The sequence below is a fragment of the Heptranchias perlo genome, chromosome 26 (assembly GCF_035084215.1).
Source record: "Heptranchias perlo isolate sHepPer1 chromosome 26, sHepPer1.hap1, whole genome shotgun sequence".
Lineage (NCBI taxonomy): Eukaryota > Metazoa > Chordata > Chondrichthyes > Hexanchiformes > Hexanchidae > Heptranchias > Heptranchias perlo.
In genome coordinates this window covers 4,882,892-4,899,343 of record NC_090350.1, presented here as the reverse complement: position 1 = coordinate 4,899,343, position 16,452 = coordinate 4,882,892, and the positions used below count along the sequence as shown (strand labels likewise).

Sequence of the window (16,452 nt, the reverse complement as noted above, 5' to 3'; positions counted from 1 at the left end):
TTTCTAGGCCCTAAACTCTGGAATTCCCTCCCTAAACCTCTTTTTTTTTTCTCCACCCCTCTCTCTTAAGATGCTCCTTAAAACCTGCCTCTGTCCTAATATCTCCTTATGTGGCTTGGTGTCAAAATTTGTCTGATAATCACTCCTGTGAAGCGCCTCGGGATGTTTTACTATGTTAAAGGCGCTATATAAATGCAAGTTGTGTTGTGTGGTAGTTACATACTCCAGAACCCCTTTACAAGGTGCTCAGACGTGGGTTTTGTTTGAACAGGATAAGACCAACAAACGTCACATGCTGCTGGCGATCGACAGGCGGAAAAAGCTGCTGAAGTACCTGCGTCGAACTCGCTACGAGGTGTTTGAGAACGTGTGCACCCAGCTGGGCATTCAGTACACCTTTCCCCCCGAGTATTACAGGAGGGTGACACAGAGATGGGCTGCCAAGAAAGCTTTGTGCATAAGGGTAAGGACCTGAACCAACTGCTCCTCGGGGGGCTTAGTCTTAAATATAATCTGGGGAGCTGCAATCGGTCTCCGCTCTCTGGAAGGGAAATTAGTCCGATCACCTTCCAGTGCGTACTGTGTGGATATCTGGTGAGGGCAGGATCAGGCTGTGCGATGACCTCCATGGTGGAATAGCTCATCAGTGATCACTGTCTAGACTGACACATTAGGAGTGGACACATACGCCAGCACTGTGGTGAGAAAGCCGAACAGATGTCAGTAGATGCGCAGTGTTCGTGCTTCACCCAGCTTTCAGATTGAGCCCAGTTTACAATACAATTATAGAATTACCTCCTAGGCACTTACCCCAGTGAGGAGAGTGCCACCTCAATACTGTCTCCCTGCTTTAGTACTGCAAGGATGTTCGGAAGTTGGTTTGAGGAGAGGCTAGGATATTTGATATTCTATCAGGTCACCGAACAGTTACAGCTGGGGCAGGCCGCTCGGCCCATCCCAGGCTGGCCTTCCAGAAAGAAACTGCAGTTCTCTGCTCTTCCCCCCCACACACACACACACACACACACCCCTCTTTACTGACACTGGAAAGTACAATTCTTGATATTGGATGCATGTGGAATCAGGCTCAGCAGTGGTACCTCATGGTTGAATAGCCTGCCGACATACACTGTCTAGACTCATACGTGAAGAATGGTCACTTGGGTGAGGCGTGGTGTCCGCCTGGTGCCAGTGGAATTGCGGTCCAGCTTGAGATAACACGCTGAGGAGGGAGGGGTGAAACTGCAAGAATTAATGGGGCACTCGGAAAGGAATAAAGGCAAGTCATAAAACCAAACGCTCTGTTAATGAAAGTAGAGCAATATTTGCTACAAAAGTTATTGATTAAAAGATAAATCACAAAATGCTGGAAATACACAGCAGATTTGAAGGGGGTAAAGTAGGTTAGCCTTTTGGGTGGTGATATCATCAGAACCAGTTTGGGCAATGAGAAAAACCCCCATCGAGACCGACAGAATTGAAGAGGGGAGCAGAGAGCAGCCAGTCCCAGCCGAGAGTGCAAACACGGGAAGCCAGTGTGGATTATAAGAGACGGGAAAGGCTGGACGCACGCAGACAGACGGACGAGTGTTTTGCTTTGTTTCAGGTGTTCCAGGAGGTGCAGAAACTGCGCGCTGCTGAACGGCAGAAGCAGAAGGCAGCGGCTGCAGAGAAAGCCCAGTCTGTCAGCAAGCAAGTGAATGAAGGCACACCGGTATGATCGGGAGGGCGTGTGGAGCACACACTGCTGGGACGGGTGTGTGTATGTGCTACACAGCGACCGTCAAACTCCACTGTCAAAGATTAATAAATATTTATCTCTTTAAATCTCCTTTGCACTCTTTTAAAACTTTTTTTTTAAGAAAACATCGAATCGTGTTGATGATGAGATGTGTATGGTGAATCCCACTGATGTGAATGAAATGTCTGTAGACGAATCAGATTCCTCTAATGCCTATGTTTTCCAGATCGATTTAAGTGAGTTTGACAACTGCTACCTCTTCCTGATCCCCCTCCTCTCACTCCAGCTGTTGCTGTCACCACACTGGCCCGTTCTCTGATCCCCACGCCAATAGAACACCACGGAGATGGAGCTGAGCTCCACCGAGCCCACGAGATTGCTGCTGTTCAGAGAATGTGTTGGGCTGGAGTCTGGGCAGGGTCAGCTCAGAGACAGCTGCACAAACTCATTGGAATAACATTTGCAGCAACAGTCAGGGAATGAATAACCCAAGTACTAAATGTTGGCAAACAGACTCCACAGTAACAATCGGGGTGTAACTCGAGGAGAGGATGGAGAGTGAATTGGGTGCCTAATGGCCCAGGCTAGGATTTGATTCATTTAGCAACAATAGTTCCACTGGTAAAGACCAATCCCAGGTCTGTCCTGAGTTAGCTGGTCTAGCAGGGTCAATCATGGGTTGGGGGCACTAAAGATGAACCTCAGTTGTGGAAACCCTCTGGTTAGTCCAAACATGTCCGGTTAGACGGGACTGGGAGAGGGCTGCATCACTCGGGCTGTCTGCTCACACTGAATCAGTGCACAGCTTAGATGTTCTGTTTGAGCCTGAGCTCTCCTCGCTGGCCTCCTGCATTGCACCCTATATAAACCCCACCTTGTCCAAAACTTCAGCATCTGCATCTCATCCTGATCCCATATCATCCCTGCCCTTACCGATCTCCATTGGCTCCCCAATGCACTGAGTTCAGAGTCTGTGTGCTCGTTTACACCTCTCTCTGTAGCCTTACCCCACTGTACCTCAACAACCACCTCCTGTGCATCCTCCCCTCCCTTCACTCGATCTTTGGTGATAAAGCCTTCAGCTTTCTTGGCCCTACACTCTGGAACTCTCCCTAAACCTCATTGACCATGTCTTTGATCATCTAGTGCTACTCCTGTGTCGTGTCCAGTTTCCCTCTGTGACGTGCTTTGGGATGTTTCCTGCACACACGTTGCTATACAGATGCAAGTAGTTGGGCTGTGTTCTGTGCCATCGACTGAGGGTCCACCAACCCCCAGGTGAGCACGTATCGGACTTACTAAGGGTTCCCTCACAGACTGTACCCAGTGAATGGAGAGATATCCTTGCTGCATGTTTCAGGAGTGCAGGGAGTTGACTCGAGCCATCTCATTCATAGCGACTGAGGGTCTGGACAGCATTGAGGTGGGCCGTCCATTCAATAAAGACCTCACTGACTCTCATCTGCTTTAGTAGTCTGCTATAAACTCTAGTCAGAGACTTTATTTGCAGGGAGAATCTGGAAGAAACCGTTCCCTGTCCCTTGCTTAATGGGTTACAGTGAGCAGATGGTGAATATTGCCTCAGGAGTGAATTTTGTAATCAGATTAGTCAAGCATGTAGCCAGAACTTTTTGCCAAAATTTTAGAAACTTGATTGAGGGAAATTGGAGAAGAGCAGGCACATTGAATTGGAACTTTATTATTTTAAAAGACTGAGGAAATTGAAGCTTTACAGTAACTACATGATATAGACCCTGAATTAGTGTAAGGCCCTATATGATATAGACCCTGAATTGGTGTAGGGCCCTATATGATATAGACCCTGAATTGGTGTAGGGCCCTATATAATATAGACCCTGAATTGGTATAGGGCCCTATATGATATAGACCCTGAATTAGTGTAAGGCCCTATATGATATAGACCCTGAATTGGTATAGGGCCCTATATGATATAGACCCTGAATTGGTGTAGGGCCCTATATGATATAGACCCTGAATTGGTGTAGGGCCCTATATAATATAGACCCTGAATTGGTATAGGGCCCTATATGATATAGACCCTGAATTAGTGTAAGGCCCTATATGATATAGACCCTGAATTGGTGTAGGGCCCTATATGATATAGACCCTGAATTGGTATAGGGCCCTATATGATATAGACCCTGAATTGGTATAGGGCCCTATATGATATAGACCCTGAATTGGTATAGGGCCCTATATGATATAGACCCTGAATTGGTATAGGGCCCTATATGATATAGACCCTGAATTGGTATAGGGCCCTATATGATATAGACCCTGAATTGGTATAGGGCCCTATATGATATAGACCCTGAATTGGTATAGGGCCCTATATGATATAGACCCTGAATTGGTATAGGGCCCTATATGATATAGACCCTGAATTGGAGGACAAGACTTTCAAATTTGAGATGTTGGGGATCAAGAAGCCAGTGTAGGTTAGCAAGCACTGGTAATGGGTGAGTGGGACTTGGTGTAGGGGAGGATACAAACAGCAGAGTTTTGGAGAAGCTGGAATTTGTGGATCGTGAAGAATGGGAGGTCAGCTGGCGAGCAATGGCGAAGTCAGCTCTGGGGGTGACGATGGCATGAACGAGGGTTCCTACTATTCCAAGCAGACGGATGCTTTTAGCATCAGAATGTCACGCAAGGTGTACTTTCCATCTGGTGTGAAAGGAGGAGTAGAGGCCATGCAACTATTCTGAGGAGCCATAGTGAGTGAGTGAGAAAACATGCAGCCCTTATGTCAGACAAAGGTCACCTTGGTCTGCACCTGCAACCAAGTTGGAGCAGTGTCAGTGAAATGGCAGTGAGAGGGTGTAAGTTGTGAAGGGTGGGCCAGTGCTTTGCAGGCTGTATTGCTGGTGTAGCTCCATCCAGTGGGCTGAGTGTTTGAGGCATATGTAGTCCAGACATTCCTTTCCTTTCATTTATTGAAGCCAATAAGTGAGGGAGCACGGAGTAGCAGCTGTCGATGGAGTCTGGTTTCGACAGAGTCTATAATTGGGAATTTGGTGAGTGAGGGGATTCGGTGCAGTAAGGGGTGAGATGCATTTGTTTAGTCAGCAGAGCGGAGAGGGGCGCCCCGAGAGCGGAGAGGGGCGCCCCGAGAGCGGAGAGGGGCGCCCCGAGAGCGGAGAGGGGCGCCCCGAGAGCGGAGAGGGGCGCCCCGAGAGCGGAGAGGGGCGCCCCGAGAGCGGAGAGGGGCGCCCCGAGAGCGGAGAGGGGCGCCCCGAGAGCGGAGAGGGGCGCCCCGAGAGCGGAGAGGGGCGCCCCGAGAGCGGAGAGGGGCGCCCCGAGAGCGGAGAGGGGCGCACGGAGAGCGGAGCGGGGCGCCCCGAGCGGAGCGGGGCGCACGGAGAGCGGAGGGGAGCGCCCCGAGAGCGGAGGGGAGCGCCCCGAGAGCGGAGGGGAGCGCCCCGAGAGCGGAGAGGGGCGCACCGAGAGCGGAGAGGGGCGCACCGAGAGCGGAGAGGGGGTCCCGAGAGCGGAGAGGGGCGCACGGAGAGCGGAGCGGGGCGCACGGAGAGCGGAGGGGAGCGCCCCGAGAGCGGAGGGGAGCGCCCCGAGAGCGGAGAGGGGCGCACCGAGAGCGGAGAGGGGCGCACCGAGAGCGGAGAGGGGCGCACCGAGAGCGGAGAGGGGGTCCCGAGAGCGGAGAGGGGGTCCCGAGAGCGGAGAGGGGCGTCCCGAGAGCGGAGCGGGGCGCACGGAGAGCGCCCAGGGAGCGGAGAGGAGCGCCACGAGAGCGGAGAGGGGCGCACCGAGAGCGGAGAGGGGGTCCCGAGAGCGGAGAGGAGCGTCCCGAGAGCGGAGAGGGGCGCGCGGAGAGGGGGTCCCGAGAGCGGAGAGGGGGTCCCGAGAGCGGAGAGGGGCTTCCGAGAGCGGAGAGGGGCTTCCGAGAGCGGAGAGGGGCTTCCGAGAGCGGAGAGGGGCTTCCGAGAGCGGAGATGAGCGCCCCGAGAGCGGAGAGGGGGTCCCGAGAGCGGGGAGGAGCGCCCCGAGAGCGGGGAGGAGCGCCCCGAGAGCGGAGATGAGCGCCCCGAGAGCGGGGAGGAGCGCCCCGAGAGCGGAGAGGGGGTCCCGAGAGCGGAGAGGGGGTCCCGAGAGCGGAGAGGGGGTCCCAAGAGCGGAGAGGAGCGCGCGGAGAGCGGAGAGGAGCGCCCCGAGAGCGGGGAGGAGCGTCCCGAGAGCGGAGAGGAGCGTCCCGAGAGCGGGGAGGAGCGCCCCGAGAGCGGAGAGGAGCGTCCCGAGAGCGGAGAGGAGCGCGCGGAGAGCGGAGAGGAGCGCGCGGAGAGCGGGGAGGAGCGTCCCGAGAGCGGGGAGGAGCGTCCCGAGAGCGGGGAGGAGCGTCCCGAGAGCGGGGAGGAGCGTCCCGAGAGCGGAGAGGAGCGCGCGGAGAGCGGGGAGGAGCGTCCCGAGAGCGGGGAGGAGCGCCCCGAGAGCGGGGAGGAGCGTCCCGAGAGCGGAGAGGAGCGCGCGGAGAGCGGGGAGGAGCGTCCCGAGAGCGGGGAGGAGCGTCCCGAGAGCGGGGAGGAGCGTCCCGAGAGCGGGGAGGAGCGTCCCGAGAGCGGAGAGGAGCGCCCCGAGAGCGGGGAGGAGCGTCCCGAGAGCGGAGAGGAGCGCCCCGAGAGCGGGGAGGAGCGCCCCGAGAGCGGAGAGGAGCGTCCCGAGAGCGGGGAGGAGCGTCCCGAGAGCGGAGAGGAGCGCCCCGAGAGCGGGGAGGAGCGTCCCGAGAGCGGAGAGGAGCGCCCCGAGAGCGGGGAGGAGCGCCCCGAGAGCGGAGAGGAGCGCCCCGAGAGCGGGGAGGAGCGTCCCGAGAGCGGAGAGGAGCGCGCGGAGAGCGGAGTGGAGAGCCCCGAGAGCGGGGAGGAGCGCCCCGAGAGCGGGGAAGAGCGTCCCGAGAGCGGGGAAGAGCGCCCCGAGAGCGGGGAGGAGCGTCCCGAGAGCGGAGAGGAGCGTCCCGAGAGCGGAGAGGAGCGTCCCTAGAGAGGAGAGGGGCGTCCCGAGAGCGGAGAGGAGCGTCCCGAGAGCGGGGAGGAGCGTCCCGAGAGCGGGGAGGAGCGTCCCGAGAGCGGGGAGGAGCGTCCCGAGAGCGGAGAGGAGCGTCCCGAGAGCGGAGAGGAGCGCCCCGAGAGCGGGGAGGAGCGCCCCGAGAGCGGAGAGGAGCGCCCCGAGAGCGGGGAGGAGCGCCCCGAGAGCGGAGAGGAGCGTCCCGAGAGCGGAGAGGAGCGCCCCGAGAGCGGGGAGGAGCGCCCCGAGAGCGGAGAGGAGCGTCCCGAGAGCGGGGAGGAGCGTCCCGAGAGCGGAGAGGAGCGCCCCGAGAGCGGGGAGGAGCGCCCCGAGAGCGGGGAGGAGCGCCCCGAGAGCGGGGAGGAGCGCCCCGAGAGCGGAGAGGAGCGCGCGGAGAGCGGAGAGGAGCGCCCCGAGAGCGGGGAGGAGCGCCCCGAGAGCGGGGAGGAGCGCCCCGAGAGCGGAGAGGAGCGTCCCGAGAGCGGGGAGGAGCGTCCCGAGAGCGGAGAGGAGCGTCCCGAGAGCGGAGAGGAGCGCCCCGAGAGCGGAGAGGAGCGCCCCGAGAGCGGGGAGGAGCGCCCCGAGAGCGGAGAGGAGCGTCCCGAGAGCGGAGTGGAGCGTCCCGAGAGCGGAGAGGAGCGCCCCGAGAGCGGGGAGGAGCGTCCCGAGAGCAGGTCACAGCAACAACAAAACAAAACTGCAGTGTGAGGTCACGGGTAAGGCAGGTCGGTGGTTGGTGGTGACAATCTCTTCTGTTTTCTTCTTTCTTAGGACAGTGGGCTCAGTAACTTACAGCATAAACTAAATTTAAAAAAAACTAAACTTAATTTATCGCAAGTAGTGTTTTTTAGTGAATCAAGGTCCCTAGTGTAGTTAACATTCTCTAAATTAAGAGTAATTTAAAGGAGTAAACTCCTTAAAGGGAGTAACTAATGAGCTTAATCTGAGGCAAGTCATGGCAGCAGAGCTCACACCCGTGATATGCTCCTCCTGCACTATGTGGGAAGTCATGGACACTACAGGTGTCCCTGGCGACCATGTGTGCAGGAAGTGTGTCCAGCTGCAGCTACTGGCTAACCGTATTTCGGAGCTGGAGCTGCGGGTGGATTCACTGTGGAGCATCCGCGATGCTGAGACTATCGTGGATAGCACATTCAGTGAGGTGGTCACACCGCAGGTAAAAATTACACAGGCAGAAAGGAAATGGGTGACCGCCAGACAGAGTAAAAGGACTAGGCAGGTAGAGCAGGAGTCCCCTGGGGCCATCTCCCTCTCAAACAGATATTCCACTTTGGATACTGTTGGGGGAGATGGCTTATCAGGGGAAAGCAGCAAGAGCCAAGACCGGGGCACCACGAGTGACTCAGCTGCACAGGAGGGGAGGAAAAAGAATGGGAGAGCAATAGTGATAGGGGATTCCATCGTAAGGGGAACAGATAGGTGTTTCTGCGGTGAATGCGTGGCTTGAGAGATGGTGTAGGAGGGAGGGGTTTAAATTCCTGAGGCATTGGGACCGATTCTGGGAAAGGCGGGACCTGTACAAGCCGGATGGGTTGCACCCAAGCAGAACTGGGACCAATATCCTCGCGGGGGCATTTGCTAGTTCTGTTGGGGAGGGTTTAAACTAGTATGGCAGGGGGATGGGAACCAAAGGGCAGGCACAGATAGGACAAATTCAGACCAGGAAACGAGAAATAGAAAAGCAGTTAGTGACGTAGTTAGCGACTCAGAAAGGCAAAAGAAGCAAAAGGTTAAATAATGTTCAGTACAGGAATTTGACGGGGTTAAAGGGTAGATACTTCAATGCAAGGAGTATTACGGACAAAGCAGATGAGCTAAGGGCACAGATAGACACATGGCAGCATGACATCGTTGCTATAATGGAAACCTGGCTTAAAGAGGGAGATAATTGGCAGCTCAATATCCCTGGATATAGAGTTTTCAGGCAGGATAGAGTGGGTGATAAAAAAGGAGGGGAGGTAGCATTATTGGTTAAAGAATCAATTACAATTGTTAGAAGGAATGATATGCTAAATGGATCATCAATCGAGGCCATATGGGTTGAGCTAAGAAATAAAAAAGGGGCAGTGACACTACTAGGAGTGATGGTGAAGTTGTGGACCATGCAGCAGATGACCTCAGATCTGGATACCCACTCAGGGGTTTACTGCAAATCTCCTCCGGAACGGTACAGGCAGCGGAAGTGTTGTTTGAGGACGCTGATTGTTTGCTCGATGTTTTCTGGTGCAGCACGGCTCTCACTGTAGGCCTGCTCTACAACTGGGCCCAGGTTCCTGACAGGAGTCATGAGCCATATCCAGAGGAGACTGCCCTTGTTGCCCAGTAGTCAACCTGTGACCTTACAGCCTGGTTGGAACAACAGTGGTACAGGGGACTGGTGCAGGATAATTGAATCATGACTGCTGCCAGGATACCGGGCACAGACCTGCATGATGCACTGCCTGTGGTTGCAAACCAGCTGGACATTGAGGGAGTGGAAACCTTATGATTGATAAAGATGCCAGTCTGGTGATGGGGAGTACGTAAGGCAATGTGGGTTCAGTCTGGGGCACCGTGCACCCTGGGGAAGCCTGCCAAGGTGATTGGCAAAAGAAACAAACTTTTTTACACAGCAAGTGGTTAGGATCTGGAATGCACTGCCCGAGGGGGTGGTGGAGGCAGATTCAATCATGGCCTTCAAAAGGGAACTGGATAAATACTTGAAAGGAAAAAAATTGCAGGGCTACAGGGATAGGGCGGGGGAGTGGGACTAGCTGGATTGCTCTTGCATAGAGCCGGCATGGACTCAATGGGCCGAATGGCCTTCCGTGCTGTAACCTTTCTATGATTTAATGATTCTATTAGGTCAAATCCATTTATCTCTATTTGTTCCATTATTTCATCCATCTTGTTACCAATGCTCCATGCATTCAGATAAAGAGCCTTTAATTTTGACTTTTTACCATTTTTTCCTGCTTTGACCTTACTTGTTGCACTATTATTGGTAAACTCCCTGTCCCTTCCTGTCACACTCTGCTTATCTTTACCCAAGTCACTACACTGCTCTATTGTCTTAACTTTTCTCATTAGATTTTTAAATTTCCCCTCACCTATCTACAGCCCTAGTCACTCGATTCACCAGGACACTGGTCCCAGCCCAGTTTAAGTGGAGCCCATCCCAAAGGAACAGCTCCCTCTTTCCCCAGTACTGGTGCCAGTGCCCCATGAATTGAACCCCCTGTCTCCCACACCACTCTGAGCCCCGCATTTAACTCTCTGATCTGTTTGTCAGGGACAATGCCCTGGTTCTTCTTTGAAATAGTGCCATGGAATCTTTTACGTCCACCTGAGAGGGCAGATGGGGCCTTGGTTTAATGTCTCATCCAAAAGACGGCATCTCCGACAGTGCTGCACTCCCTCAGTACTACACTGAAGTATCAGGATTATGTGCTCAAGTCTCTGCAGTGGGGCTTGAACCCATGACCTTCTGACTCATACCACTGAGCCACGGCCGACACAAAAGTGATCCCACGTACAAAGGGGTTGAAGAAAGATTGAAAAAACTCTAGTCTGGAGAGAGAGGTTAAAGTTGGGAACTTCATTGAGGTGTATAAAGTAATAGATAATGTAGATAAGGTGAACCCAGCTTGCCTAAGTTAGGCCAGTAAAATCACCTGGATCCGGATCTCCCGCTGGAACTTCAGAGAAAGACCAGCAGACATGGTGAAAACTTTACCCCAATCACTCAAAGGGTGATAAGTATTTGGAATAATTTGCCAGGCATGGTAACATATATATAAACAAATCCAATTTATTTATGCCATTAACTAATTTTACAACAACTTGCATTGATAGTCTGTAATGTAGTAAACAACCCAAATGCCTGAGAGAGGAGAAAATGGAGACTGAGTGCTGACGGACGAGCCAGGGGCTGAATAGCCCGGTGGAAGGGTCAGGTTTTCAGGAGACTTTTCAAGAGGGCAAGGGTGGTAGCAATGGTGGGGTGTCCCACAGAGGACCAACTGAAGACTCTGCCAATGGCGAAGCAGATACGGGGGGGGATCCACAAGAGGCCAGAGTCAAGAGACTGAAGGGCATACGTGAGCATGTAGGGCCGGAGGAGGTTTCAGGGGTGGATTGGGGTGAGACCCTGGGGGATTTGTAAATTAAGACGAGGATTTTGAATTGATTGCTTCAATGGAAGTCAGTGAGGATGAAGGGTGAGACAGAGTCTGGCCATTGGAGTTTTGGATGAGTTGAAATGTCAGAGGGACTGAGGTATGGGGCAAGATTCGAAAAATGTGGACTCTTCAACTTTGAAAGGAGGTGAATGAGAAGGGCCCTTACAGACAAAGAGAGGCCACTAAGTGGGCTAGAGTATGTTAATCCTAAGCATTATTTAAAGTTAAACCATGACTGCAGAGCAAGGGGACACAGGGATAAACTGGTAGAAGGCCAATTCAGGACTGATGTCAGGAAGCTCTCCTTCACACAGAGTGGCTGATACCCAGAATGGGCTTGGGATAGGGTCGTCGGGAGATGCACTTTTGTGATGTCTGGTGAAAAACGAACTTAAATTTCAAATAAAGTTTTGAGGCGAGGTTGAGTGGGAAGTAGGATTCTACACCTGAGCGAGTCCCCCCAGGGCATGAGTCCCGTACTGAGAGAGGCTCTGCTGATGAATGGAGCTCGGTATAAAATGGCCGCAGTAACTATTTATTAAGAGGAGAGAAATCTGATCGGTGATTTTAGAGAACTGGCTTGCGGGGTGAGGTTGAGCAATCTGACACACATTTCATTTTTTCTCCTTGCCTTCGCCACAGGGCGAAATGAGGAACCCGTACAACTAAACGACTGTTGATTGCTAAACCCCGCAGAACCTGTGAGATATATTGCCATAGACTCTCCGCTTCCCCAGCTCCTGCCACGGTGGACAGAGCTGGGAAGGGGCTCGGGCACGCCCTCCGCTATGCCACCCTCCCCCTATCACCCAGAGGGCAGGGGCAGGCAAAGCCTATTTAAATAAGGGAAATATGGCCTCTGCCGTATTTCACACCATTTGCCCCATTAGATGTTTCAAGGTGAGGGCTGCCCGTTCAGTCCGGGCGCCCACGGTTTAAAGGTCAGCCTCGGGACCTCAGAGGTTGTTTTTGTAGAGGGACCTGTGCAGTTGCTCTCGGAATATGGCCACACAGGTCTTAGCGGGAGTGCAGAAAACTTGTGATAACCAAGAACTTTTCAGGCAGCTCGGAGGCTGTCTGCTTCCTCCTGATGTGCAGGCATCTGGAGACTGGCACATGTCAACCTGGGACCCGAGTTCGGAGCAGGCCAGGAGCCTGCCTCGAGTATGTTAATGACCCAAGGCCAGAAGATGGGCTTGGGCCAGGAGCACATCTCTCTGGCGGGTGGAAGACCTGCCCCTATTGGAAAGTCTAGGCTGTTGAATCTGAAGTCCTGGTAGATATTAATCAGACTATCAGGCAATTCTTTTCCCCTCTTTCTAACACCCACACATCAGAAAGTCAGACTGGAATCTATCATTAATGCCTAAGGTTTATAGAACTACATCGAAATTATGACACAGACACAGGCCATTCGGCCCAACCAGTTTGTGTTGGCGGTTACCCTCCACATGTCTCCTAATCCCATGTGCCCATCCTGCTCCAAGATCCCCTTTACTCCCTTTTCCTTCACCCACTGATCTAACCTGTTTTTAAATGCTGACATGGTCTCTGCTTCAATCACTAACTCCAGTATTGCATTCTACAGTGTCACAACCCTCTGAAAAAAAAGTATCTCCTGCTCTCTCTCCCAAATCTCACATTCAATCTTAAATCTTTGTCCCCTTCTCCTAGACCCCTAAACCACTGGAAACAGTCTGTTTCTATCTAATCTGTCCTATCCCTACATATTTTAAATACCTCTATCAAATCACCATTCAGCTATAAGATGCTTAAATTAACTCACCTTTAGAGTGTCGCATTTAACCCGCCTCAAATTGTATTCATCGTTTTGTAAAGCAGCCAAATCACAACAGGACCACAGTACAACACAGAGTGACATGAAACAAAACCAGACAACACTGGAGATACTCAGCACAGGCAGCCTCTGTTTTATCTCCAGCTTTTCCTGATTATGTTTCAGGTTTTCAACATCGGCATTACTTTATTTTTGATCAGTGAAGAGTGAAGTGAAATGAACTCCTACTTCCCTGAGCTGCCACAGCTGGAGTCAGACACAGAGCTGAACAAACTAACTCTGCTTTATGTAATAACACCTAGGAGGCAGAGGCACATCATCACAAGGTGCAGACTTGAACATGACAGTAAGCACTTGGTTTTATATTATACATGGAAGGTGAGGGGGATACTGGGGAGGAAGGTGAGGGGTCACTGGGGATAGAAGGTGAGGGGGATACTGGGGATAGAAGGTGAGGGGGATACTGGGGACAGATGGTGAGGGGGGGATACTGGGGAGGAAGGTGAGGGGGATACTGGGGATAGAAGGTGAGGGGGATACTGGGGATAGAAGGTGAGGGGGATACTGGGGATAGAAGGTGAGGGGGATACTGGGGAGGAAGGTGAGGGGGATACTGGGGAGGAAGGTGAGGGGGATACTGGGGATAGAAGGTGAGGGGGATACTGGGGAGGAAGGTGAGGGGGATACTGGGGATAGAAGGTGAGGGGGGGATACTGGGGAGGAAGGTGAGGGGGATACTGGGGATAGAAGGTGAGGGGGATACTGGGGATAGAAGGTGAGGGGGATACTGGGGATAGATGGTGAGGGGGATACTGGGGATAGAAGGTGAGGGGGATACTGGGGAGGAAGGTGAGGGGGTCACTGGGGAGGAAGGTGAGGGGGATACTGGGGATAGAAGGTGAGGGGGATACTGGGGAGGAAGGTGAGGGGGATACTGGGGAGGAAGGTGAGGGGGATACTGGGGATAGATGGTGAGGGGGATACTGGGGATAGAAGGTGAGGGGGATACTGGGGATAGATGGTGAGGGGGATACTGGGGAGGAAGGTGAGGGGGTCACTGGGGAGGAAGGTGAGGGGGATACTGGGGATAGAAGGTGAGGGGGATACTGGGGAGGAAGGTGAGGGGGATACTGGGGAGGAAGGTGAGGGGGATACTGGGGAGGAAGGTGAGGGGGATACTGGGGATAGAAGGTGAGGGGGATACTGGGGATAGAAGGTGAGGGGGATACTGGGGATAGAAGGTGAGGGGGATACTGGGGAGGAAGGTGAGGGGGATACTGGGGATAGAAGGTGAGGGGGATACTGGGGATAGAAGGTGAGGGGGATACTGGGGATAGAAGGTGAGGGGGATACTGGGGATAGATGGTGAGGGGGATACTGGGGAGGAAGGTGAGGGGGATACTGGGGATAGAAGGTGAGGGGGATACTGGGGATAGAAGGTGAGGGGGATACTGGGGAGGAAGGTGAGGGGGGGATACTGGGGATAGAAGGTGAGGGGGATACTGGGGATAGAAGGTGAGGGGGATACTGGGGATAGATGGTGAGGGGGATACTGGGGAGGAAGGTGAGGGGGATACTGGGGATAGATGGTGAGGGGGATACTGGGGAGGAAGGTGAGGGGGATACTGGGGATAGAAGGTGAGGGGGATACTGGGGAGGAAGGTGAGGGGGATACTGGGGATAGAAGGTGAGGGGGATACTGGGGATAGAAGGTGAGGGGGATACTGGGGAGGAAGGTGAGGGGGATACTGGGGAGGAAGGTGAGGGGGATACTGGGGATAGAAGGTGAGGGGGATACTGGGGATAGAAGGTGAGGGGGATACTGGGGATAGAAGGTGAGGGGGATACTGGGGAGGAAGGTGAGGGGGATACTGGGGATAGAAGGTGAGGGGGATACTGGGGATAGAAGGTGAGGGGGATACTGGGGAGGAAGGTGAGGGGGGGATACTGGGGATAGAAGGTGAGGGGGATACTGGGGATAGATGGTGAGGGGGATACTGGGGAGGAAGGTGAGGGGGATACTGGGGATAGAAGGTGAGGGGGATACTGGGGATAGAAGGTGAGGGGGATACTGGGGAGGAAGGTGAGGGGGATACTGGGGAGGAAGGTGAGGGGGATACTGGGGATAGAAGGTGAGGGGGATACTGGGGATAGAAGGTGAGGGGGATACTGGGGAGGAAGGTGAGGGGGATACTGGGGATAGAAGGTGAGGGGGATACTGGGGATAGAAGGTGAGGGGGATACTGGGGATAGAAGGTGAAGGGGATACTGGGGAGGAAGGTGAGGGGGATACTGGGGATAGAAGGTGAGGGGGATACTGGGGATAGAAGGTGAGGGGGATACTGGGGAGGAAGGTGAGGGGGATACTGGGGATAGAAGGTGAGGGGGATACTGGGGATAGAAGGTGAGGGGGATACTGGGGATAGAAGGTGAGGGGGATACTGGGGAGGAAGGTGAGGGGGATACTGGGGATAGAAGGTGAGGGGGATACTGGGGAGGAAGGTGAGGGGGATACTGGGGATAGAAGGTGAGGGGGATACTGGGGATAGAAGGTGAGGGGTCACTGGGGATAGAAGGTGAGGGGGATACTGGGGATAGAAGGTGAGGGGGATACTGGGGAGGAAGGTGAGGGGGATACTGGGGATAGATGGTGAGGGGGATACTGGGGAGGAAGGTGAGGGGGATACTGGGGAGGAAGGTGAGGGCGATACTGGGGATAGAAGGTGAGGGGGATACTGGGGAGGAAGGTGAGGGGGTTACTGGGGATAGAAGGTGAGGGGGATACTGGGGATAGAAGGTGAGGGGGGGATACTGGGGATAGATGGTGAGGGGGATACTGGGGATAGAAGGTGAGGGGGATACTGGGGAGGAAGGTGAGGGGGATACTGGGGATAGATGGTGAGGGGGATACTGGGGAGGAAGGTGAGGGGGATACTGGGGATAGAAGGTGAGGGGGATACTGGGGATAGATGGTGAGGGGGATACTGGGGAGGAAGGTGAGGGGGATACTGGGGATAGAAGGTGAGGGGGATACTGGGGATAGAAGGTGAGGGGGATACTGGGGAGGAAGGTGAGGGGGATACTGGGGAGGAAGGTGAGGGGGATACTGGGGATAGATGGTGAGGGGGATACTGGGGATAGAAGGTGAGGGGGATACTGGGGATAGAAGGTGAGGGGGATACTGGGGAGGAAGGTGAGGGGGATACTGGGGAGGAAGGTGAGGGGGATACTGGGGATAGAAGGTGAGGGGGATACTGGGGAGGAAGGTGAGGGGGATACTGGGGAGGAAGGTGAGGGGGTCACTGGGGAGGAAGGTGAGGGGGATACTGGGGATAGAAGGTGAGGGGGATACTGGGGAGGAAGGTGAGGGGGATACTGGGGAGGAAGGTGAGGGGGATACTGGGGATAGATGGTGAGGGGGATACTGGGGATAGAAGGTGAGGGGGATACTGGGGATAGATGGTGAGGGGGATACTGGGGAGGAAGGTGAGGGGGATACTGGGGAGGAAGGTGAGGGGGATACTGGGGAGGAAGGTGAGGGGGATACTGGGGATAGAAGGTGAGGGGGATACTGGGGATAGAAGGTGAGGGGGATACTGGGGATAGAAGGTGAGGGGGATACTGGGGAGGAAGGTGAGGGGGATACTGGGGATAGAAGGTGAGGGGGATACTGGGGATAGAAGGTGAGGGGGATTCTG

At 54.2% G+C, this 16,452-nt stretch overlaps 1 protein-coding gene across 1 annotated transcript in view; it reads left to right on the top strand.

Moving 5' to 3' along the window:
• mrps15 (mitochondrial ribosomal protein S15) overlaps positions 1 to 1,831 on the top strand; it is a 29,750-nt gene extending 27,919 nt beyond the window's left edge. Inside the window, exons 7-8 of the mRNA XM_068006377.1 lie at positions 272 to 463; positions 1,607 to 1,831. Of these exons, the coding sequence (XP_067862478.1) occupies positions 272 to 463; positions 1,607 to 1,720 (306 nt within the window). The 3' untranslated portion in view covers positions 1,721 to 1,831. The remainder of the gene's footprint in view (positions 1 to 271; positions 464 to 1,606) is intronic.
• Positions 1,832 to 16,452: the final 14,621 nt, after the last annotated feature.